The sequence below is a fragment of the Lutjanus erythropterus genome, chromosome 5 (assembly GCF_056507025.1).
Source record: "Lutjanus erythropterus isolate fLutEry1 chromosome 5, fLutEry1.hap2, whole genome shotgun sequence".
Lineage (NCBI taxonomy): Eukaryota > Metazoa > Chordata > Actinopteri > Lutjaniformes > Lutjanidae > Lutjanus > Lutjanus erythropterus.
In genome coordinates this window covers 4,059,696-4,084,618 of record NC_139321.1, presented here as the reverse complement: position 1 = coordinate 4,084,618, position 24,923 = coordinate 4,059,696, and the positions used below count along the sequence as shown (strand labels likewise).

Sequence of the window (24,923 nt, the reverse complement as noted above, 5' to 3'; positions counted from 1 at the left end):
AAGGCCAGGCTGCGAATAATTCAGTTTATGAACAAACCCTTCTGTAAACACCTTCAGAATATGGAGGAATATGCTGTAAAGTTTGGTGTATGTAAATGCTACTTTAGCTGAGGTTTCTGTCTCAGAGTGTGAGAGAAAAAAATAATTTTGCGAACAGGTCCTTTAACAGTATGGAAGCCCATTTCTACCAATGTGACCAAAAATCCTGCAAGACAGTGGCTCACATTAATTATTCAGATTTCGGCTGTAAAATAAACAAAGTTTTACTGATGCTAGCATGTTAAACTTTTATTAACTTTATTTTTTATTTATTCTTTTTTTATCAGTTGCCTCCCTGATTATTGTTAATGATTGATAATAACTGTGGGGTGGGAGAGCGTGAACTTTTTCAGCTTTGCCATAAAAAGGTTGGGAACCAATGTTGTAAGTCATTTTAATAAGAACATTAGAACTGCAATGATTATTCAATTATTAACTGACTAATCAATTAAACAACTATTGTGATAATTGATCCCTATTTGTGTCATTTTTTTAAGAAAAGTGTCTGTGTGCTCCTCACGTTTGGACCCATTTCACAAGTGACAAGATTGTGACAGGATTACACAATTGTTTTAAGTCATTCTTTAATTTACAAAAAGTCAAAATTCTCTGATTTCAGCTTCTTAAATGTGAAATTTTTGTGGTTTCTTTACGGCAAACTGAATGTCTTTGAGTTGTGGACAAAACAAGACATTTGAGGACGTCATCTGGGAACACCGATCAACATTTTTCACCATTTTCTGATATTTTATAGACCACACAACTAATTAATGGAAAAAATTAAAAAAGTTTTTATTTTTGAGATACCAAGTGACTGGTTGGAGAAAGTTTCTCATTATAGTGACTTACAGGATCTTTTTTTCTTTTCATCACATTGACCTCCATAACAGATACCACAATGAAAACAGCTGATCACTTACATTAAGACATTTTCTGAAATGTTTTAATATGCAAATGAGACATTATCTAATGCTAACGTTTGGCAAATTTAGAAAAAGTCTACAGATGCAAGCAGAGACAGTGTAATAGTGTAGTAGAATAAACACCTAAATGTGTTTGTTTTCGTGTTTTGGATGTTTTTTTTTCTCTCTCCAGTCTGAAAGAAGACACTGTGGGAGCAAAACAGACCAAAATCTCAAAACGAACCAGTTTTTGAAAAAGCGGTTCTTCAGCCTGTGGTGTCTTGCCAGCTTCGTTTAGATTTTGACGCAGGAGCTCTACACAGCCACAGAACTGGGAAAAACTGCAGAACCTGCCGAAAAACAACTGTCACACGGTGAGCCTGATTTTTTTGGAGCTTGTAGAGGACTGGGGCCTCAGGGCATTTTACACTTTGTTTCAGGGTATGAAGCCTTAAAGGGACAGTCTGGATTGTTTGAAGTGTGGTTCTATGAGGTACCTATCCGTCAGTGTATTACCCACAGTGGGTGACAGTCCACACACCCCCAGTTTGGTGAAACAGCAGGAGGAGGGAACCTAAGTAACATGCTGCTGTGGTCAGGGTCAGCAGCAACAACAACAAAAAAAAGACACCTATAAACATCTGTATCCGTTGAAATGTACACTATATTTAGAATATTTTACCACGGGGCGCCCCTGTAGCTCAGTTGGTAGAGCGTGCTGAGGCTGTCAGTCCTCTGCAGAGGCTGCCGGTTTGACTCCCACCTGCTGCGTCTCGTCCCCTCTTTCCTGTCATATCTTCAGCTGTCCCTGATAAAGGTAAAAACTCCTCCAAAAAAATGTGTGTGTGTGTTCAAAAAAAATATATAATATGTACAGGGGGGTCGTTATACAGTAATTTTATAATTTGTATCTAACGCTACAAGACTGGTTGCATATACCAAAGGTGGAAGATCAATGACGTTTTTTTAAAAAACATTTTAAACTGTGAAGATGGGGGCGAGTCACCAACCACATTCTTTATTTCAAGAATTTTATAAAAAAAATTTCCAGCTTGCAGTATATGTATTTTTTCTCAGTCTCAGAGGGAAAGTCAGTCTTTCCATCTCGTGAATCTCTCGAGGTTTTGGTATTTTGAAAGGTTAGTTCTGATTCACTGAAGTCACACAATTGCACAAACTAACAGATCGAGGCAGCTGTAGACCAACAACTGTGTCCTGCAAAGTAAAATTACAGTTCTTGCAAAACAAGTGTAGTTGATTTGCAGAGTGTGATATTTGACTTATATAACGTTGGTTTCCTTTCAGAAAAGTCTGTCTGACAGCAAGGTAAAGTGGTGAAAATATTCTAAATGTAGCGTACACTTAAACTGATATTGATTTAGGTGTCTAAAATACTAAAACATTTCCACAGCAGTACATTGCTTAGCGTACTACAAACTGGGAGCGTGTTGACCACCATCTGCTGCAGGTAAAACACAGAGTGTGGATCAGTACCTCATACAAATACACTTCAAATAATGTGAACTATCCCTTTAACTGTGGAGACATAAAGAAAACACAGAATTCCTTCAATCATTTTGCCTGAAGTCTGACTTTTTCTTGCACTACGAGGAAATACATCAACACAAAAGCACACGAGAGCTTCCTTTTCAACATTTTTCAGTTTATTGTTGGCATATTGGTGTGTTTGTGTTTGTAATGTGTGAGAAAGTAATGTGTGTATACTGGATCCCACTGCATCGTGTACAACACCTTTTGCATTTGGCCATGATTCTGCTCGGTTTCTTTATAAATGGACCCTTAAACTTTTGGTTACAATGACACAGAATTACCATGGATTTCAATCTAAATTATTACCTCCTTTTTATTTATAGACATGATCTTCATCAATACCCAAAAGTGAAAAAAAATAATAATGAAATAATGTCAAACAATGAGAACTTGAGTTTTACATCTGCTAAGGCTGTTCTGTCTCTCTGTATGTCTCCCACTGGGAAAAACAAAAAGCCTTCTTCAGGGGCACTTAAACAAGAGTCGAACCTCTGAATCAGAATGTGGAACCCAGCAAACGGATAGCACGCCTTCAGAACAAGTAGATAGATAGATTTATATATAGAGTTTTATATTCAGCTTGAAACTTTTTAAAAGAGTACAGTAAACACTTCTCACACATGATAGAAACTACTCGATGTCTCAGAATCAGAAAAGTGTAGGCCAAACAGTGTCCAAGCCCACGATAAGGTGAACAAACCAAACCCAAAGCAAAAAAAAGAACAAGAACCAAAGGTGAAAAAAATTAAAAAATAAAACATAAATAAAAAAATATCCTGCCCACAATCTTTTCTTACAAAGTTTGAAGTAGATCGGAATAGAGACACCTGACCACACGAACAGAATAGAAAAATCTAAAACAGTGGTATTGCATTTTGAAATGCACAAAGATTCTCCTGTACAATTTGGCGTCTCTCTGCGAGTACAAACGCCTAAAGGGCTCAGTGGCGGTTTCTCTGGGTGGCTCTTGTTTCAATTTGTCTTTCATTACACATATATAGTCCTCGTCTGGTTTTATGTTCCTCAAAGATGTATACATCAGTGCTGTAAACAGGCACACACAGATTGGAAAAGGACAGAGAGATCAGTGTCCACTTTTATCTCTCTGTCATCAATGTCCTTCCTCCTCCTCTGTTTGTTTCTCAGTCCTGCTGAGACAATGGAGTCCTTCCAGTAAGGCTATCCATCGAACTGCCCGCACCCATCCATCCATCCCAACCCCTGTTTCCCCCCCGCGTCGACCCTCTCCCAATCCCGAGAGTGGGGTGCATCCAAAGCCCGGCAGTGCTCCAAGGAATTCCAGAGAGGAGGGAGCTCTCAGCTCCTGAAGGGGGGGTCGGCCCTCGTTTTAAGTGTCGTCAAGTGTGTTGTCAGTTGTATTTTTTTTTTTGTTGGGTGAGGAGGGATGAGGGCAATAAAGGTTGAAAACTTGATGCTTTTTTTTATAGCCTTGGTCGTCGAAGAGTGATTGTGCAAAGTCACGCGGTCTCCGGTATGTCCACGCGAAAGGAGCTAGCAAACCCTTTTCCTCGCTGCAAAAAGAAGAACAAAAGACTTGATTAGACTTGTGTGTGTGTGTGTGCGTTTGTGTGTGTGTGTGTGTGTGTGTGTGTGTGTGTGTGTGTTCAAGTGTAGGGTGGGCAGGGCTGGGCGATATCTTGTATATATTCAACATATTTGAGTATGAATTAAAGTTTGAGCAGATGTCCATATTGTCATATTTGTGTTTTCCCTGGTGGCCTGGTAGTTACATTATTTTAATCAGCCATAAAGTGTGTAGATCAGCTCAGGTTGCAGCATGATAGTTACTGCTGTGTGTTGTGTTAATGTGTAACATTACTGCACCTCCTGCGTGTGCTCTTCACAGACTGAAATCCTCGTAACTTAGCAGCTACGAGTCTGTTGCTGTGTCTCAGTTTGCATACTTTGACGGTTACAGCAAAATGAAGTGTGCCTCGAGTGCCCGAGGTTTTACTCAAAACGGACAAAAAGAGTGTGGAACGGCAGACACTTCCTGCCCTCAACAGTCGCCATCTTGTCTATGTAGCAGAGGAGGCCGGGCTACCAAACTTGTGAACGTGGCAACCCAGACCCCGGCCACAGCGACTACAGGGTTGGTGAACACTGAATTATACAGATACAAGTCATGTATTCTCGCAGTATTTTAATCAATTATTACAACTATATTGTTGTCAGATTGAAGCCACCTAAACATTTGTTTGGTTAAGTTTGTAAAGATTTTCTACCGCCAATCAAATATAAATCAACAGTGAGCAAAGTGTACAACATGACAGCGTACTAACAGAAGTGTTAATCGAATTAAGACAGTTATTGTGTTTGTTTTCCACCATGGTGAAAGAAACCATGATTAATCATCTGGTTGTGTTTGTTACTCAACCTGCAGCTTTTAGCTGTGAAACATATCTGGGACACGTCCAGTTTTAGAGCGACTTAACTGTCTTTAACTTTACTCCTAGCTACTTTAAAAACGTAGTGTAGTTAGGATACAAGTACTTAAAACAAAAACTGTTTTTTGTCATAAGATAGACCAAGTAAACATGATTTGAAGAAATTTTCAAAAAGGGTGACCTTTTAACATGTGTTACCTTAAAGCAGCACCATACCATCATGGTTAGGAATGAAAGAGAATTATTGTTGTTATTTGTATACAGTTAATTACAATAGTAATGGGAAATATTCAATTGCCTCACTGGTTTAAAATTTATGAAAACTTTAAAAATGAGTTTTTGTCCTGATGGGATTCAGTTCTGGTGTTACTTCAAGGCAACTTTTACATTTTAAGAGTTCTCCATGACTTAATTATCAAATAAAAAATTATTAAAAATCAAACTTTACTCATCTGTTTTAATGTGAATCCATTTTCTCCTGGATTTTAAAATGACAGAAAATGACATTTTCAGACAGTTTTTGTGTAAAGAGATGATGGAGCTGAGCCATGTGAGGAAAGCTGCATGAATGGGATTCAACTCCAGAGAGTCATGTGACAAATTAAAACACTGCTATTGGTTTCCTCCAAGCACCATCATTGAGGAGGTATTATTTGAGTGCAAACGGCAAAAAAAATGGGTATGTTGCCAACAACAGCGTACCATAGAGGGTAAAAGTAGTCATTGTGCAGTAAAATGATTGTATTACTGCTGCATTAACTTGTATTTTGCATTTTACTGCTGTAGATGTTTAAAGTTGATCTGATTATAAATACTTTATATCCTGTTGGATCATCATATGTTGCAGAATATTTTAAAAATATTGAGGTTATATAGAAGACATATCGGCCAGCCCTCGGGGGGGTTGTCAAGTTTGTCTGAGAGTGATGACAGAAAACAAAACAGAATGAAAAACAGCCTTTAAGTGGCCTCATTCACACAGAATCAGAGGGTTCACATGCACAACAAGGGGCAGGAAGTCTCACATCCCTCAGCCGGGACGCTTCAATTCACTCCTGTGAAATGGCTCATGGATAATATGATAATATGTGTGTGACTGTCTGTTTGGGAGTTTGGGGGGGGGGGGGGGGGGGGGGGGGGGGGTGGTATGGGAACAGTGACATTGTTGTGGGGGGTGAGCTGGTGAATATTGCATGGCCAATTTATTTAGGACAACAACAAAAGGCTGAGCTTTAACAGGCTGGAGTCTAACCTCTCTTTCATGCCCCCTCCCCCACTCTGCAATACCCCCCTCCCCGCCTTCACCCCACCTCCATGTTGTCTGAGTTTGATGACGATAATCAGAGAGGCTCTGGCTATCATTCCTGCCCCCCCCACCCCTCCTCTGACCACACCCTGACCTGACCCCAGGCCAGACCCAGGTCCAGGCCTGCCCCTCCCGAGACAAAAGCGCCTCTGTGTATCACTGGCTGACTTGATCAGATTAGGGAGCTTTAGTCTCTTGGTATCATCATTCTATCCCTTCCTCCGCTCCGCTCGCCCCTCCTCTCTCCTCTCCTCTCTCTGACTGTTGTTCCCTCTTTGCCATTATCCGCCCCCCCCCCACTGCCGCCCCCGCGCTCATTAGCATAAGGGCCACAGTGATCTACTTTGCAGGAGGAGTGAGTGGCGGTGTTCGTGGGAAACGTGGCGATATGAGGAGCCCTCCACTTCGAGTGCTGCATCATAAGCGCATAATAAGCACATCCATGGTAACTGTTGGAACCAGAGCGGCACATAACAAACGCAGTGTGCATCCAATCCCAGGATGACAAGCGTAAAGGGGAAAACACGGAAAAGATAATAACTTGAGACTCGTTATGGTTGCCGCTCGATGTCTCGAGGTTTATGAGGTTTACATGAAACATTTTATATCATGTTCATAACTCGAATTACAAATAGCAATATTATAGCCTGAATGATGTAGAAATGCGTCTTGATGGCACTCCCATTTTTAGAATAGTTTTTTTTTTTTAGCTTTTTAGGTTCATAAAACCATTCCTTTGAACTGGCACAAAAGCCTTCTTTGAGGAAGTTTGTGCTGGAAAATATATTTAAAAAGATCAAACTCTTGGCTATTAATCCTTGTAATGAGCCAACCTCCTACTGAGTCAAGTTTTCATTAAACACAGACATCAAATCCATCAAATGGAAAATCTGACAGAGTTGAAAAGACATTACATTTATTCTTTTCACGGGATAGTCGTAGTGAGCAGCCATTTTATTTTGAAAAAAAAATGTTTCAGAGTTCTTTTAATGCTAATTAAAATACACATTTTTAAACTATAATTCGTAAGATTTGTTCCTACACAAAACTGCTCACAACAAAGGTCTGTGGATTATCTTGTGTAACTGGGTCATGATGTCAGGAAAGAAACGCTGCTTTTGAATTTTTCGAATGTGTTCTTTTGCCGCTTTGAGCGACACAAGCCAAGTGCCATTTAGTCCCATTATACTGGAGTGAAGGCAGACATCTCCACAGCTGATATCTCCAAAACTCGGCAAACTCACACCAAAAAGATCTTCACGGATAAAAAGCACTACAGGCCAGGGGAAAATGTGTGTTTTGTATGGAGTATTGTTTTAAAGGAATGAAAATTCAATAAACGCTTCAGTATAACTTCACAAAATGTCATATCCTGACAGACATGTAACTTGATATAAATGTTTAACACTTTTTAAATAACACTAATACAGTAGAATTCATTACTGTGAATAAGCTATTGTCCTCTGTGATAATGTGATACTGTTATACGCCTACTTGACCTTCTTTTTCTTCTATTTCTTCTTTGCTGTTTGAATTGCTTGCTCTTTATTCAACATGTGCTGATCTTCTGCTGCTGGAGAACACTATTGCCGTAATTCATCATTGTGTTCAGTATAATCTGATCATAACCTTGGCCTGCTCTGCATTTCACTCAGGGTTAACATAAACCTGATGATCATCCAGCACACACTGTGCTCTCATAAAGAGCAAGAAAACTTTGTGTGAGCAATCGGTGACTCGCTCAATGCAACTTTTTGATCCAGGATATAAAAAAAAAAGAAAGAAAGAAAGAAAAAAGCACAGCAAATGAATAAAACATTAATTAAAAGGGGGGGGGGGGATCCTGCTGTTCCTACCAGCATGCTGTGGTTTTAAATGATGGCACTGGGGAAGCAGCGGTGCTCTGACAGTTTGATAATTCCAGCTAGCTGTGTCGGATGATGAGAGAGGGGGCCTCTTCAGGCACTGCTTGACAAAATTATAATTAAGCATTATCACCAAATTGCAGTGATTGAGGATGTATCTCTTTGTGGCCTTTGAATGAGAGTTTAGAAACAGTAATTCCTTGGGAAATGCGCCTTTTCCCTTATTTTTTTTCTCCTCCTCAATTATCTAAAACATTTTTTTTTATCCTCAGCTTCGACGCAGTGACGTCAGCCCAATGAGAACGAGGTGTTAAGCTCACTGCCTGCCGGTTGTTTCATCGCCGGGCTCCTCTTATATTACAGCTGCCATTTTTCCATAAAGAGACAGAGCTTTGTTAATACTAACATCTCCACCCACATCAAAGCAGCCTTATAGATCACAATTGCTTTTGGCATGTTTAATTTGGAAAGGCCTACAGGCCAATTAGAGCTGGAGGTTTGTGTGTGTGTGTGTGTGTGTGTGTGTGTGTGTGTGTGTGTGTGTTCGTGCAGGAATGAATTAAAATGGTAGGTGAGGGGAGATAAGATCATCTCAGTCAGAGATAATGGAGATGTTTGAGAAAGAGGGAAGAGTTAGTTAAACACTCTGACAGAACAGGGGTCAGACCTGAAATGAATTTCATGCTTTCCTTCATCAGCCAATCCAGGGAGAAAATTAAATTTGGAATCTTTTTCTTTTTCACCTAATTCACCAGATCAGAGAGCAGAGCGGGCGCTTAGGCCGGAGCGAAACACAATACTCACTTAAATAAGCTGGGTTATAGGGCAGAAATGCCTCCAACTCTTTCCTCTCTAGGGAGCCCTGCTGGTGGCTGAGGTGATGGTGTTTGAGAAGGTGGTGGTGGTGGTTGTGGTTGTGGAGGTGACTGAGGGGCGTCTCTTTGCCAAAGGTGGAGAATGACTTATCGGCCGTTTGGTCGGGGCTTTCAAATACCTCTGTGTCCGGGACCGAGTCCATGCCGGGCACGTGGAGGTTGCTGCGGTAGTCCGGGCCCTGGCGCCCATCCGAGGGCACAAAGCTGGGCATCCAGCAGCGGTCAGAGTGGCCCAGGGCTTTACACTCCTCCGTGCAGTTAGAGAACAGGTCGGCACCTGCAGACCAGCGGAGAGAGAGGGAGAAACGCATTAGGAAAGTCTTCAGCATGTCTTCAACAAACAGGACACATGATACAAACACCCCCCCCCCCCAACACACACACACACACACACACACACACACACACACACACACACACACACACACACACACACACACACAACTCCATCGAACATGTTTCCACGAGACTTTCGCTGTGTGTGTTTATGCAACCTGCTCTTTGATTCCTCATGTCAGGGCTTTGTGTTTCACCATCGCTCACATCAAAGCAGACCACACAATGGATAGAAAAACCCAGCTGCTAACACACACACACACACACACACAGAATATTGCTCATGGGACTACTAGTTCCGCTTTGTGTAAAACACATCCATCCCATTAGCACTTCATTTTCAGGTACACATACAGGTAAACGCTTTACACTGTACTTCACTACATTTCAGTAGAAACTGTGTACTTTTTACTCCTCTACATTTACAGCAGCTGTCTGATACTGATATTAGAGAGTAAAGAACTATTTCCATACACCACTTTACATAAATATATTCATATAGTATCAGTCAAAAGTTTGGACATGCTACTTATTCAAATTTTTTTTCTTTATTTTTTATAAGAACTGGTTACTGGCTACTTGGAAGAATCTAAAATATCAACGAGCAAAAAAATGTTTGCAGGCAGGTGCGTAGGAGAAGACCACGGATCGACAATAAAAGACTCTTACACACTGTCTGCTGCACATTTAATATCAACAATGTTATTAAATCTTTGATTGCAAGTGGAAAAGACAGTGTGCAAGAATCTTAGATTATTAAAAGACAAACATATTTGGCCTTGTTTTCACATTGTTTGCATATTCATATTCCATATTTCTTTACAATAAGGGTCCATAATTAACATTAGTTAATGCAGTATGAACTAACTAATGTGACGAGTAAGCATTTACTAATTTTTAACTAATTTTCAATATTGTAATATTATTTAATAGTTCATAAACATGCTATCAACATTAGTTGTTTTCTATGCACCTTCTTTTATTTATTTTTTCAAAGCAATTAAAATATAAATTTTAACATGTGTAGCATTATGAATGCAGAGGAAGCAAAGGATTTTAAAACAACTCTACTGCACAAAACTTCAGTCTCAACAAGTCATTTAGACTCATTCAGCATTCAAGATCTCCCAAGGAGAACAGTTTCTGATACCAGCACCGTCTCCTTTGTCTTTGTTTCTATGATGATGTAAAGTGTCAAGCATCTTGAAACAGAACACAGTAAAGCAGACTGGTGCCATCAAGAAACTTATGCCTGACATAAGTTAATTTGCACTGATTTTTTCCACTTATTTTAAGGAACTGACATTTTTGGTTGAATAATGGACTAAATGATGAAAAAGACTGTATGGCCTTGAAACAGTTGAAATCTTTTCCAAACAATTTCATGGCTTTCGGTTTTACAAAAGCACACCATGTGAACTCTCTGCTGGAGAGAGTGAGGACTTGTCCACTATGATTGTTTAACAGTGAAATTTATGAATGCCCTTTGTATAATATTTGGAGGGGACGCTGGGTTGTTGAAGGAGAAGCACTTCTGTTTTAAATGACTCAAAGAATTTTACACTAATGAGGCCACGCACCAGAAATACCTTCTCAACATTGGAAATACACAAAATCTTTACACTAACTTTTAAGTATAGCACCCAAAATCACAATTTGCAAGATCTTTAGGATCTGTGCAGCAGCAAACAACACTCTCTACCCTCACAGCCTCCATTCAGATAAAGAAAAACTCCTACTCTTACAGGGAAGAAAGGAAAAAACCTGAGCAAGAAAAACAGAGAGAGAAGAGGTCGTCTCTTATATGTACAGAAAAAATTACACTGCATGCATTCAGAGAATGAAGAGGTTCTCTAGCTTAATTAAAGATTTCAAGATGATAAATAAATTCCTCTAATGATATACATACATCAAAGTTATGCAGGGCAGATTCCACATCAAAGCCAAGACTTTAGACATACTGAAGTCATCAGGGTGTGAAACTTGCACGTCAACTCCCCCAGGTTACTAAAATCCTCAAATAAATGAGTGAAGATGAGGCGGTAAACATGTAGTATGTTAGTTTGCAGTTAGGGGTCTCTCTCACATTCAACACACAACACAACAACAAAGTGTTCACTGCTGAACAACCACCACTGCAGATGAAAATCTATTTGACATGACTGAGGTCAGGTAATAAACATATATAAGTATAAGTATCATATAAGTATCTGATGAATCCATTTTTTTCCTGGAGGTTACAGACACTTGTGGCTTGTAGGGAACACAACGTTATCTTCTATGTAGTATGGATTTCTTTCTCTGTTTTGCATATTGTTGGAAACATTTGGGATAATATGTGTGCACAGCTCCACAAAACATATAACCAGGGTTGGGGAGTAATGGATTACATGCAGCAGGATTACATAGTCTGTATTCCAAATCCAGATAAATTTAATAAAAACTGAGATATTAGAAGGATTACAATTTTAAATTAAACAAAAATATACTACCCTGCACAATGCACTCGCAGTTGCCCGTTCATTATCATGGCCTCAAGTGAAAAATGCTTTACTGGATGGAAATTGTACCTTTTTTTGTCTTTAAATCAATCAATCGATCGATAAATTGTGCACAATTATTGAATTATTGAATGTTGTCCTTGTTTAGCTGCTCCAAGATGCATCTTTAAATAAAGTTCAGCAGGAAGGGGTGGGATTTATACAACACAGTAAGAGCATGTGCGTGTGTGTGTGTGTGTTTGTGTGTGTGTTTACAGGGGTTGAGAGGTGGGTGCAGTCTTTAAAGCCATTGCCAGCAAACTGCCTGTGCTCCCCTCAGCCTGGGCATTAGATTAACCCAACCACAAACTCAATAGTATTGGATTACCCAGCCTGCCCCTGTCCCGGCCCGGGCCCTCGGTCTCACCCCCTTTAGAAAACCCATTGTCCTGCATGAAAGGCTGGCTGCAGGTACAACTGAAAACCAGTTTGAGCATGTTGGCTTTCATGTGGAGTAATTATTGGCGAGGTCTTTTAATGGCTGCAGTGAGAAAATCAGCCTTTGTCAGAGAGCACAGCGGAACAGAGTTAGCGGGAGCGTTAGCTGTTCAGCGCAGCTATTTAGGCCGAGTGTAAGCCTTAAGCCAAATTGTGTTTTTATTGCCCCATATGTTTTTTTTTGCAGTAGGGCCTAGATCCTGTGTATGCATGTATTTTGAAACCTAAATCCGCTTGTTGTGTATGTGTGTCTGAGTCGCTGTTTGGGGCTACAATCTGAACTGTCCAGCTAGGGCTATCTGCTGCTAATCCCTCTGAATACAGACTGATTAGGCTAAGACTGCTGCCGTCCCAGTAAGCAGAGTGTGTGTGTGTGTGTGTGTGTGTGTGTGTGTGTGTGTGTGTGTGTGTGTGTGTGTGTGTGTGTTTTGTTGTGTGTGTCTGTAGCGGTCAGCAAAGGGGGAATTTGCTTTGTTACAAAGCGGATTAATTTGGCTTGCCGTCACTAGCAGCTTGGAAAAGTGCCCAGTCTCCTAACGAGAGGGTTTCTTATTAAATATTAACCAGCATGCCATAAATACACCATCACATTATGTTTTAATACAGCCTCATACACAGGAGGAAACAACTTACTGTACAGCTTGATGCAGGAGCGAGCAGAACGCACGCTGAGCGCTGACATACTGTATCAGTGCACCTGGACATGCAGGCAGTGCTGCATTGTGGGCAGCAAAAACACACAAAGTGGAAGGAGGACGCAGAGCTCTGCTTCCATTACAAAATGGATGCTGTGTTAATTCTCAAAATGGGAACGGGAAATGTGGCATTTAGGCTCTGCCAGGGAGATAAGACTTACACACACACACACAGGAGAGGAAGAAAGACAGAGACAGAGGCATAGGGAGAGTAATTTCAGCCACGAAGCCAGATCAAGACATCTTGATATTTCTTGACATTTTGGCAAAATTAGATGTTCCCCAAGCACATTAGAAAGTCTGTATCGAATCAGGAGGATAAAAACATTTCTAGTGTGAAATCATCACACACATAAAGAGCCCAAGCCGTACTTAAAATGTGAATAAAGGTTGTGGGTAATGCCCTTATCTCCCTGCTACGTCGTCCACCAACAATTTTCTCAGCGCAAACACTCGGGCTGCGTCCGGCTGCAGAGTACAGTATCTGCCCTCCACTTGAGCGCGGGATGAAAAAGAAGTGTGTCAACATGTCTCGCACTAAGCCAAAAACAAGCAGAGAGGCCAACGAGCAGGCGCAGGGAGGGGAGGGTAATGCGATCTTGAAGAGCGCTGACCCTCGTTACTTCTGACGCCTCATCTCATCTTATCATTCTGCACGGCACTCGCGCAGGGCAAACGTAAAGTCTCGATAATAACCTTCATTTGGTAATTGGTATGCAGAGGTCTGAAAAATGAATTACTGATCAGCGAGCTGTTACCACGGTGATAACGTGAACTGCAGGCCTAAGGAGGAATTCATCACGGCAGTGGGGAGAGATGGGAGCGGAGTGAGGGCGGAGGGGGGGATAGAAAGTGGATAAACGCCTCGACTCAATCTTCTCCAAGTGCGTGACATTGGCTATATTGATAATATGTACTTTACACATGTAGCCGGACTAGAAATGGGGTCCCTGAGGGGACTCCCAGGGCCGCAGGAGTGGTCCTGAAGGACCCAGCAACAAATGAGGAGCGCTGCGATTTAATTCACAAGGAAATGTGCCCATCACAGAATGTACAGAACGACCTTTAACTCAGAGTTCTCTCTCAGCACTTTGCACAAACCCAACAACAAAAAGCCTCCATCTTTAGAAGCACCAGAAAAGCTTGTAAGGACCTCAAGTTTGGACTTACCGCAACGCGGAATTAACAAATTTCATCTGTACGAGGACACAGATTTTGCATTTTTTTTCAAGACACTCAGCACAACTTTCAAACGAATGTATTATCCACTGTCACGCTCATTCTGCCATCAAGTTAGCAGTATTAAATATGCAAAAGCTGGTTAGATTTTCAAAATAAAGCTTGCCGAGAAACTTGTCAGGTGACGGTCGCAGCTTGGATAATTTAAGATGCAAATTTTCTATTGTTTTCACAACACTCAGCACAACTTTCAAACTACTGTCTGCCACGGTTTTAATTCTGTAGTCAAGTTAGCAATAAAAAAATATGCAACATCCAATTAGATTTTCAAAATAAAGCTTGCTGGGAAACGTTTCAGCTGACAATCATGGTTTGCTCACCAAAACCGGTATTTGATGAGCTGCTGTGATACTGGGCTGATTTCTGAGGTCAAGAGGGAAGTTTGACGATCAAAAGTCCTCACATATGGACTAGTACAAGTTGTTGAAATTAGCTGATTTTAGTCAACTTTTTGATAACCAGAAAATAAACCTGACACATTTCATAACTGTATAATCATTAAACAGAACTTGAATATTTCAGTCATATATATTATATAGTTATACTTTAAGTCTTTTACATTTAAGCGGTAACTGTGCTTTTAATTCCAATACAGTTATCTGACAGTAACTGTAACTACTCACACTGACTAACAAGATTTATATAATATATGAACATGATCATTTATTTAACATGATGCATTATTATAGATAACACTGCTAAGTTTAAAGTGTTCCTCTTCACATTAGAATGATTAACATGCTGCTTACATGTGATGCATTCAGTGTTGTGTTATTTGTAACTGATAATCTAATATATGCTGCACAGGAACTGAACAAGAACCTCTTCCTGATTTGTAGCCAATCACAGCGTCATGTCATATGTTTCTATTACCCTCTCTCATGTAAATGAATCCTTCTCTTCCATACAGTTCACATAGGTGCATATATAATGAGACAGTGCCTTTTAAATTTGGTATATGAAATGGAACATATGTATATTAAAAAGTGGAAGTAGATGCACATGAAAGACAAATAGATTCTACATATGAACATATGTGTGCATTAGAGTAAAAGTACATCTGTGAGAGGGAAAATATAGGTACAGGAATGAAAACAGATTTATGTGAAATACAATTAATGTATGTGAGAGGCTTTCACAGCCACTCATATTTCTACCTAATGAGTAACATTCTGAACGCACTGAATGTCACTGATAGTTTTGTATTTTTATACAGTTTTTATTCACTTGCGTAAAGATCTACGTTCTTGTTCTGCCACTGTCATTCATTAAAAATTTAATCCCTCAAGGCTCAGACAGAATGAGCTATTGATATTTGATGTTATCGCTTAGGGCTGTGGCTCCTTGCGATGCACATTTGTTATTATCCGTGACATTTCACAGACGAAATAATTATAGGATTAAGCAAATAAAAATAAAAATCTGCCCTACCAACATGTAGTCATATAGTTTTCATCAGTAGCCTTGCACAACCGAGACTAGAACTGTAGATTTTGACATTTCAGGTAAGATATTATGAATATTTTACAACAATATGTTAAATAGCAGTTGCTGTGATAAAAATAATAGCAGAATTTCTCATCCATTTCAATGAACTAAAAGATGCATCCACACTGAAATGACAATCACATCGCCTCTGCTCTGACTCCTCACATATCTCCACACTGCAGTGTGTAATGGCACATAATGCGCAGTATTTGTTCATTTCAATCCTGCTTTTGACCTTTACTGGAAATCCTTCCCTCTCTCTCTCCCACACACACTGTCACTCTCTACAAAGACACCGCCTGTAAAATAAGGTGTTTGTTCCCCGTACACGGCCTAAATTGATCCAAACGGGGCCGAATTGATCAAAAAACTTTGTTCTACGTAAGATATATATATTCTTTTTGGTGTTTTGGGTGATTTCCGGATGATTTGGACCCTTTAAATGTGTCCTTGAGGACAAACTGAGTGGTTTTGATGAGGGAACAAGCGAGCGCGCTGCCTGAAGCAGCAGAAAATGTTGGCATGATGACAGCGCAGCCAGCAGCAGAGATGAAGACCCCTGTCAAAGCCAAGAGGAGAGGCTAACACGCCATTGTGATGGATGACATGGACACATGTTTATTTAACATTAGCATTTATTAAACGCGGGCGCGTTTCGAGTGTGCTCGCTGCTGACAAACTCAATTAGCACACACAGAGTAAAGCCTGTGTTCTTCTTTTTTTTTCCCCTGCATTGTGGAGGGAGCAGAATTGCGGGACACTAAGCCACGCTATCAATTATCCTAATCAAACAAAGACTTAATGCACAGCAAATAATCTGTTTAAAGGCACTAAGCTGGCTGATAACTCTGCAACAAAGTAACTGTATCCAATTTGCCACACCAAGGGTACTCAAAGTCAGCAGTGAAGTTGTGCTCGATCTGCCACTGCATCACAACTGGACGCACGACACGACACGACACGTATGAGAGTGGGACAGTATGAACAGGAGGGGCTGGTGAGAAAATGCCAACACACTTGGAATTAGACATAAAGCACCTGGCCGCCTTTGTCCTGATTAGGAATAAAAATATTCCACAGCGATGAAAAAAATTGATGCAGTTGTAAACAGAGGTTTTTTTTTTTGGTTTGTTTTTTTCATCAAAACCACCAAGTAAGAAAATCTGGAATGAAATATCTGCTCAGATTCATAATCTTGTTTCAGCGCTTGATTTCCAACTGGGCAACTTTGCACAGCTAAGCTTGTGCAAAAGCTCCACTGTGTGCCAATTAGTGTGTTGTAATTTAATTTAAAGTTTTAAAAAGTATTGCTTCTTTGCTACTTTCTCAATACCACGTGTTTAAAATGATACAATCTAATATCTAAGGGCTCTTTTAAGACCTCAGCTCAGTTCAGTCTTTAATGTCTAGCACAGCAAAAACAACGTTCGATGACTTTTTTTTGTGTACGCAGGACTTTTCTTTTTCTTTTTGCTGAGATATAAAGTGGTATCAAATGCTGTTTACTGTACCAGCTTTGCACTGAAGGCTAAAATTTGGGTATGGTGACAACTCTAAATTAACTGATTAATATATGCTGAAATGGAGACAGATTTTAGATAACTCAAGCATTAGTAGGTAATATTAATATTACTAATATTCTCTGGGGGCCCTGTGTCAAATTCTAGTTTTAATATTTCAGTTAACACTGTGCTCACTTAGTGCATATTCTTGAATACATTTACATTTAATCCACTTGTGATCAAATACAGTAGTGGAACATGGAGGCCTCAGCGTGGCCCACCAGTCACTTTTTGCTACAAAAATTTTGCCAGTTTTATGCTTCAAGTTGTATTTTACTTTGGCCTTGTTACTGTAAGGCTGCCTCTGTTTGTACATTTAACAATCGAGAAGTTTGCCTCCTTTGTTCAAAAGAAGAGCTGCCAGTTTTTTTTTTTTACACACAAAGTGCAAATATAATGAAACAGGACAACTCAGTCAACATTAGGGTTGCAGTGGTTTGAGATTTTCACGGTACGATAACTGCTTGTGGTAGAATTCAGTTTTCATACCACAGTATACCATGATGCCAGTAGTGGTATACTTTGATACCAGTATACTGCAGCTGGCTGAAGTGGTGAAAAAGCCTAAACTGATGCTGGATACTGAACCTTGAAACTTTATTATTGACTAAAATGCATTCATCACACAGAGAATCAAAAAGATGCCATTGAACGTCTGGTCAGACTCATTTAAATAGTTTTATTTAGGCAAAGTTTGCATACAGCTGCTTATGTTTATACTGCATCTAACACTGTCAAGTTTTCTTATTAAATTGTGAAGAGTTTACATTCCTCAAAATGAAAAAAAATGTATCCGTTTTGGTATTGATACTCACCTCAGATATAAATTTTAAATCCTACCCAGCTCTGCTTGTATTAAAGGAGCGTGACTATTCATAACAGAATATGAACTCTGGCTGCCGGTGTTCACATGAAATGCTAATGCACTCGAAATAGGACAGCTCCATCCACATAAAGCAGCTGGCTGGCTCAGTCCCGATTAGGAGCGAAAATGTTCCACTGTGGTGCAAAAGAAAAAGCTGAAGCAGTTGTGAAGGTCTAACTCTGAGCTTATTAGAGCTCAGATAGGGGCTGTGGTGGCAGGGAAGGGGGGGGGGGGGGCTGTGCTCTGTGTGTAACTGTTTACTGAGCTCTGTTTAACCCGGCTAGGCCTACCGGAGTGACAGTGGAAGTGACAGGCAAGCTCCATTTGGAGGGGGGGCCCTGCTGCGGCTGACCAGACATGATGACAGAGTCTGTCCAAAGAGGGCCCGCACCAAAGAAAGCTCGCCACTGAATGAAGACATAAAACCGGCATTCATAACTCAGTGGGGCCCTATTGTACGAGCTCACATGGGTTCCTTTAGATTAAAAAGGGGGGGGAAAAGGATGGGCATGGAGGAATGTAGTCAGGGAGGAGGGGAGGAAAAAAGAGAAGTACGTAGGGAGTGCAAGCTGAGAGTTAATTAATTTAATGAACGAATGAATCGCCTGTTTTGTCTGCTACGGCCGCAACCTATTTGGTCCGCTTCCCAGCACTCCGGTGCGAGTGAGGCCTCATTAAAAAGCCCGTCACGTCTCATCGAGTGGTCTCCAGCACCAAGTGGCCGAGCTCACAGGGAGCGGCCTTATCATTAACACCGCCACATATTTACAAACAACGGCGCTGGCGTTGGCTTTCTGCCCGCCTGCTGACACTAAATCATCGCGTGTCAGGAAAGACAGAAACAACCCAGGCTTTTCATCTTTGTTTTTTTTTTTTTTAACACAAGCCACATGTCATTAGAGAGAAATGTCTCAAAGTACAACACCATCAGCATAAAAGCAGGGTGTCGGACACACTGAAAGGCCTCAGGTGATACTGATGTGATTGAAATGAGCTTTAATTGTTCCGACCTGCACAATATGGCGCAACAGAGCAACAAAACTCCACAATTCCGCACTGGAGAGCCGTGCAACAATCTGCCACTGGACCCTCACCGCATAGTAACCACATTCTAATCAGGAAAGCCTACTCCAGCCCTATAACAGTCCCAGAGCCATCGATTTGCCCTTTGAACGTGCAGCTTCAAAAATCAAATAAACTGGCAGTGAAAAAGAGGCAGGTCATGCACAGCTGCAGCAGACGCCAGCTCTTACCGGAGGAATGGCCTCGGTTGGTGGCGTCATGGTCGCTGTCTCCCTGCTCGCTGTCTCCGTGACCGCTGTCTTTGGAGCTGACCAGGTCTGCCTCCTGGAACGCCGAACTGGAACCAAAGGGGACATGAAATCAAAGCCTTGTTTAGCATTTTGAATGTTTTATCTTTTGATTATTCCAGCCTCTTTCTAATCTTTCTGATCCCATCTCATCACAGTAATCAGTTATCAGTGAATGAAGTAGAAGCAGTCGACAGATAAGAGCTTTATGACAGGTGGAGGTGACAGAGCGACAGCCTCGTTCCATATTTACCTGTTGACACGTCTCGGCCTGTCAACCAGGTAGCTGAGTTCAGCTCGCTGGTGTTTGGTCTGAAAGAGAAAGGGGCAGCGTTCAGTTTCCCTGCACCTTGTGTAACGTGATTACCATACAAAAAAAGGCAACAGAAAAAAAAGGATGCAACCCACTCTGTTCCATGTTGATGTTAGCTACCCTGAGCTGAGACACATGTCAGTCATATCTAGTGAGAAGTGTGTGTTTGAGGAGGTGAGCTTTCCCACGGGGAGGGTGGTGGTGGTGGGGGGGGGGTGTTAAGGGGGGGGACTCGGCTTTACGGATACGTTGCCAAGACGCAAGATGAAGTAATGCACCTATTCAGGTTGGCACAGCCAAGACATGCATCTTTGTTCTAGTGAGACTCAGCAACTTTGTGACCAGTATGCTTAATGTGAACACTCCTCTCCCCGGGGACTGGGTCACACACACACACACACACACACACACTCTTACAGACGCACCCACAGCAACCAGCAGCCTCTGAACCACCATACTAATGTTCAGTGGTGGAATGTAACTAAATACATTTACTCAAATACTGCACTTGACTGCCAATTTGAGGTCTTGTACTTCCATTCTATTAAGACAATATTATGCTTTTTACTTAATTACATTTATCATTTAGCAGTTTTAGTTACTAGTTACTTTACAAATTAAGACTTCTGTTCTGTATATTTTGATAATGGTTTAAGTAGTTTTTCATGCAAAAATACTTCAATGTTTCAGCTTCACAAATGTAAATACCTGCTTTTCCTTTAGAATAATTGTAATGTATTTGTAATACTGTTGAGGTTTGGACTGTTGGTTGGACAAAAGATTGTGAAAGTGTCACTTTGGGCTCAATGTGACGGTGTTTCTCACAATGTTCAGAATTCAATCAAACCAAACAATCAATAGATGAATGCAGAAAATAATCATCAGATGAATCCATGAACAAAACAATCATTAGTTGCAGTTCAAAATGAGTTCCACCTCAACCAACTACATGAGTAAAATTGTGTTTTTTTACATGAATCCATGAGTCCCAATCATCTAATGATATCAGATTCAATAGTAGAACAGTCAATCAGTTGACATTTCATTTTGTGTTTTCCTGATTATACTTACGTACTTATAAATAACTCCAAATTTTTTGGAGTGCAACGTTGTCAAATGTATCATTACTTGTATACTTTTTCAATGTGGCTTTTTTAAAATGGTAAAATATCTGTTAATTACAGTAACGAAAGGATCGCAGCTATAAAACAAACGATCTAGGTGCTCATTCAGGACCTCAGTTCATTCTTTATTGTCCTGCCTGAAATTTGTCTTGCAGCATCAAAACCACACCGTGTTCAGTGATTTTGTTCTGTACCAGCACTGTGTGCAGGCTGGTAATGAAAAAAATAACTGTTTTCTATATTGTGCACCTTTCTTTTTGCTGTGGTATCGAAAAAGGTATCAAGTATGTTTTTTTTTTATACTAGTGTTACATCAAAGCTTAAAATTCTGGTATAGTGATGACTGTATTGCTACTTTTACTGAAGTAAAGGATCTGAGTGCTGCTCATGTTGTTCTACAGTTCTCTAATTCAGATTTTTTTTTCATTTCACAGACATCAACATGAACATGCAGTCTTTGCTGTTCCAGGGCCGACCTCCCTGAGGACTGCTAAAGACAACATGTCAGCAGCCGGTACTCTACTCATTGTGTGTGCTTTACTGCCTTTCCTGAAATAAATCAGATGATGTTGCGGCATACAATGTGTGTGTGTGTGTGTGTGTGTGTGTGTGTGTGTGTGTGTGTGTGTGTGTGTGTGTGTGTGTGTGTGTGTCTTAGCACTCAATAACAGACTCTGTAGACATGGCATGCCACTGAACTGAGGTGGAAACATTAGGAGATGGAAATGGCCCCTGTATGAAACATCTTTTGAATCTTCTGAATGTAGGGATGTATTTAGATTGTATCAAACAGGCAGGCTTCAATATCTCTAAGGCAAGGTTCTGTCTATGATCAGGTTTTGGACATGCTGAGGGTCTCTGGATGGTAGGGGGGGTTAGACTGTAGGTATGAGAGGGACTCTTACCTCGTTTGATAAAATGCTGCCATTTGATATGATGTCAGGCTGCTGGTCTGTGTACCCTGTCACTATGGCCCCGCACGGGTTGTGATCGGTGTCTGTGCTCCTAGACGGACTACATGGCTTTAGGAACATGAGGTCGGTTTTGGCAGACTCTGGAGTCAGACATACCTGGTAGCAATAGTTCTGGTTTTGGTGGTGGGAGCCGAAGCTCCCTGACTCCTCCACGGGGACCTGAGCCGTACCGGCCCCGCTGACGTTGCCAGCGCTCTGCACCAGCATGATATCTGACTTGCTGAGCTTTTTCTTGCGGGCGCGGCCCTGCCGTGAGCAGCAGGAGCTGCAGCCCAGGCAGCACTCGCTGGTCAGACACGTGTAAATGTTCAGCTTCTTGTCCTTCTGGCAGCGCACGGCCAGCACGATCATCACCAGGAGGAAGATGAAGGAAACGGAGCCCAGGGCGATGATGAGGATGAGGGTGAGGTCCAGGGTGCCATCCTTGGCCTTGGCAGCCCCTGACCGGTCCCCACTGCCGCGGCCTTCTGCCACGCTGTCCACCAGCACCACCAGGACACTGGCGCTGGAGGACAGGGGCGGCTGCCCGTGGTCTCTCACCTCAATCAGCAGATCGTACAGCTGGTGGGGGTCTCGTTTGGCCGACACCCGCCTCGCAGTCCGCAGCTCACCTGTCCTCCAGTCCATCCGAAACATGCCGTTCTCATTGCCCCTCTGGATGCTGTAGGACAGCCGGGCATTCTCACCATCATCCGCGTCCATCGCCACAATGCGGGTCACCAGGTAGCCCGGCTCGGCTGAGCGGGGAAGGGGCTCCTTGGCAGTGCCGTTCTTCCCCAGGGGGGCCAGCACCAGGGGTGGGTTGTCGTTCTGATCCACAATGATGACTTTGACTGTGGCATTGGAGGAGAGCTCCGGGGTGCCAGCGTCCTGGGCCTGGACCATGAATGTGAAGTCCTTCAGCTGCTCATAATCAAAGGAGCGGAGGGCATACAGGTAGCCTGTCTCCTCATTGATCGACACATAAGTTTTAACGGACATGCCCTGAATGTCACACTCTAAGATGGAGTAACTAATGAGGGCGTTGGGACCCACATCAGGGTCCAGGGCCGTCACCGCATGGATGTACGCCCCTGGCACGTTGTTTTCGGTCACATACACGTCATAGATGGGCTGCGTGAATGTAGGTGCGTTGTCGTTCTCATCGGACACCTGGACTCTGATGGACTTACTTGTGGCAAGGGAGGGCGTCCCTTTATCCCGCGCAACCACGGTGACTGAGTAGGAATCCGCCTGCTCGCGGTTCAGCGGGCCGTCCGTCACGATGGTGAAATAGTTCCTGAAGGAGGACTTTAACTTGAACGGGACGTCACCGAGGATCTCCACGTGTATCTGTCCGTTCTCCTCCGCATCACGATCCGTCACACTGAGCAGCGCGATCACGGTCCCGGGAGCCGCCTTCTCGCTCACGGACTCGGTGACGGTGCTGAAGGTGATCTCCGGAGCGTTGTCGTTCACGTCAGTCACTTTGACGAGCACTTTACAGTGCGCGGGCACGGCGTTCGGCCCCAGGTCCTTGGCCTGGACGAAGATCTGGTAAAGGCTGCTCTCCTCGAAGTCCACCTCCCCGCGCACCTCCACGCGCCCGGTGCGCGGGTCGATGCTGAACAGGTCCTTGACGCGGTTGGAGATGTGGTTGCTGAAGGAGTAAACGATCTCTCCGTTCAGCCCCTCGTCCAGGTCCGTGGCGTTCAGCTGGATGACAAGCGAGCCCACTGGCGCATTCTCCGTCAGGCTCACAGTGTAGACCGGCTGGTCGAACACCGGCACGTTGTCGTTCGAGTCTAGCACTTTAACCACCAGCAGCGCAGTGCCGGTGCGCGGAGGCTGCCCGCCGTCCACCGCCGTCAGCACGTACCTGTGCGCCGCCTGCTGCTCCCGGTCCAGCGGCTTCTCCAGCACAAGCTCCGCGAACTTGTTCCCGTCCGTCTGGGTCTGCACGTCCAGGTAGAAGTAGTTGTTGGTCGTAATGTCATACGTGCGTAAAGCGTTCGAGCCCACGTCCGGGTCGAAGGCGCTCTCCAGCGGGAAGCGGGTGCCCGGAGTGGCACTCTCTGAGATCTCCACTGTGATGTCAGTCTCCGGGAAGCTGGGCGGGTTGTCGTTAATGTCCACCACCTCGATCTCCACCCGGAACAGCTCCAGCGGGTTCTCCAGAAACACCTCCATGTTGAGCTGGCAGCTCGCGCTCTGCTTGCAGATCTGCTCCCGGTCGATCTTCTCATTCACGAATAGGACTCCGTTCTCTAGGTTCACCTCCAGGTAAGGCGTCCGGGAGCTGGGCACCACCTGGAAGCGGCGGGAGGCCAGTTTGGTAAGGTCCAGACCCAGGTCCTCGGCGATATTCCCCACCAAGGTGCCGTGGTCCGCCTCCTCCGGCACAGAGTAGCGAATCTGAGAGAGCGCTCCATCCGTGACGCACAGGACGAGCAAAAGCACAATCATCGCCGGGGACAAGTGCACTTGGGTAAAAAACAGATGATAAGAAAGATATAAAATCCTCTGTTCTCGGACAAAATGTCAATTCCCATCAGCCATTTCACTCTCCACAAAAGTCTCCAAAATGCGTAAAAGTCTCCAGAAATGTGTGGTGCGTCCGGAGGAAAATGTCCAATTAAAAGAGGGACATTTTGATTTTTTAAAGGACTTTTAGTGACTGCAGAAGCGTTATCTTTTCTCTATGCTTTCTCCGCTGTGTCTGCTCTCAGACGCGTCCCGGAGAAGCGACAGCGCACATTCCACTGAAGCGCACAGCTGCTGCTGGAGAGATGAAGCCAGTGTGGAGAGAAGTTGTGAAAAAAGAAACAATAATCCACTTAAGAAAAAAGAAGAGAAACATTTTCTCTTCAGAGCTGCTCCCTGATCAGAACGCAGATGTCAGACTGCTCCTCTATGTGGTTCTGGTTCTGTGTGTCTCCTCTTGGCACCCTGCTCCTCACTGCGGTCACCTCCTGCTCCACTCTCCACTGACGCTGCTCTTCACTCAGCTATTTGCTTTTTTCCCGCATCGCGCCTCCCCCTCGCAGCCCCCGCGGCTGTAAATCACGTTGAGAGCTGGCTCCTGATTGGACGGTGTGGCTGCCTGTCAACGTC

At 42.8% G+C, this 24,923-nt stretch overlaps 1 protein-coding gene across 3 annotated transcripts; it reads right to left on the bottom strand.

Annotated features, from left to right (window-relative positions):
• Positions 1–2,583: 2,583 nt before the first annotated feature.
• On the bottom strand, positions 2,584–24,815 carry pcdh10b (protocadherin 10b). 3 transcript variants are annotated; one of them, XM_084718575.1, is made up of 5 exons: positions 21,762–24,815; positions 19,673–19,731; positions 19,363–19,469; positions 8,876–9,223; positions 2,584–4,024 (listed from the first exon to the last, which is right to left on the bottom strand). In XM_084718575.1, exons 1-5 carry the CDS (start codon positions 24,273–24,275, stop codon positions 4,005–4,007), a joined length of 3,048 nt encoding a protein of 1,015 aa, XP_084574701.1. In that variant the 5' UTR covers positions 24,276–24,815; the 3' UTR covers positions 2,584–4,004. The 3 variants fall into 3 exon arrangements, with proteins under 3 accessions (XP_084574701.1, XP_084574703.1, XP_084574704.1); XM_084718577.1 differs by having other exon boundaries at positions 9,066–9,223; XM_084718578.1 differs by having other exon boundaries at positions 21,927–24,815.
• Positions 24,816–24,923: the final 108 nt, after the last annotated feature.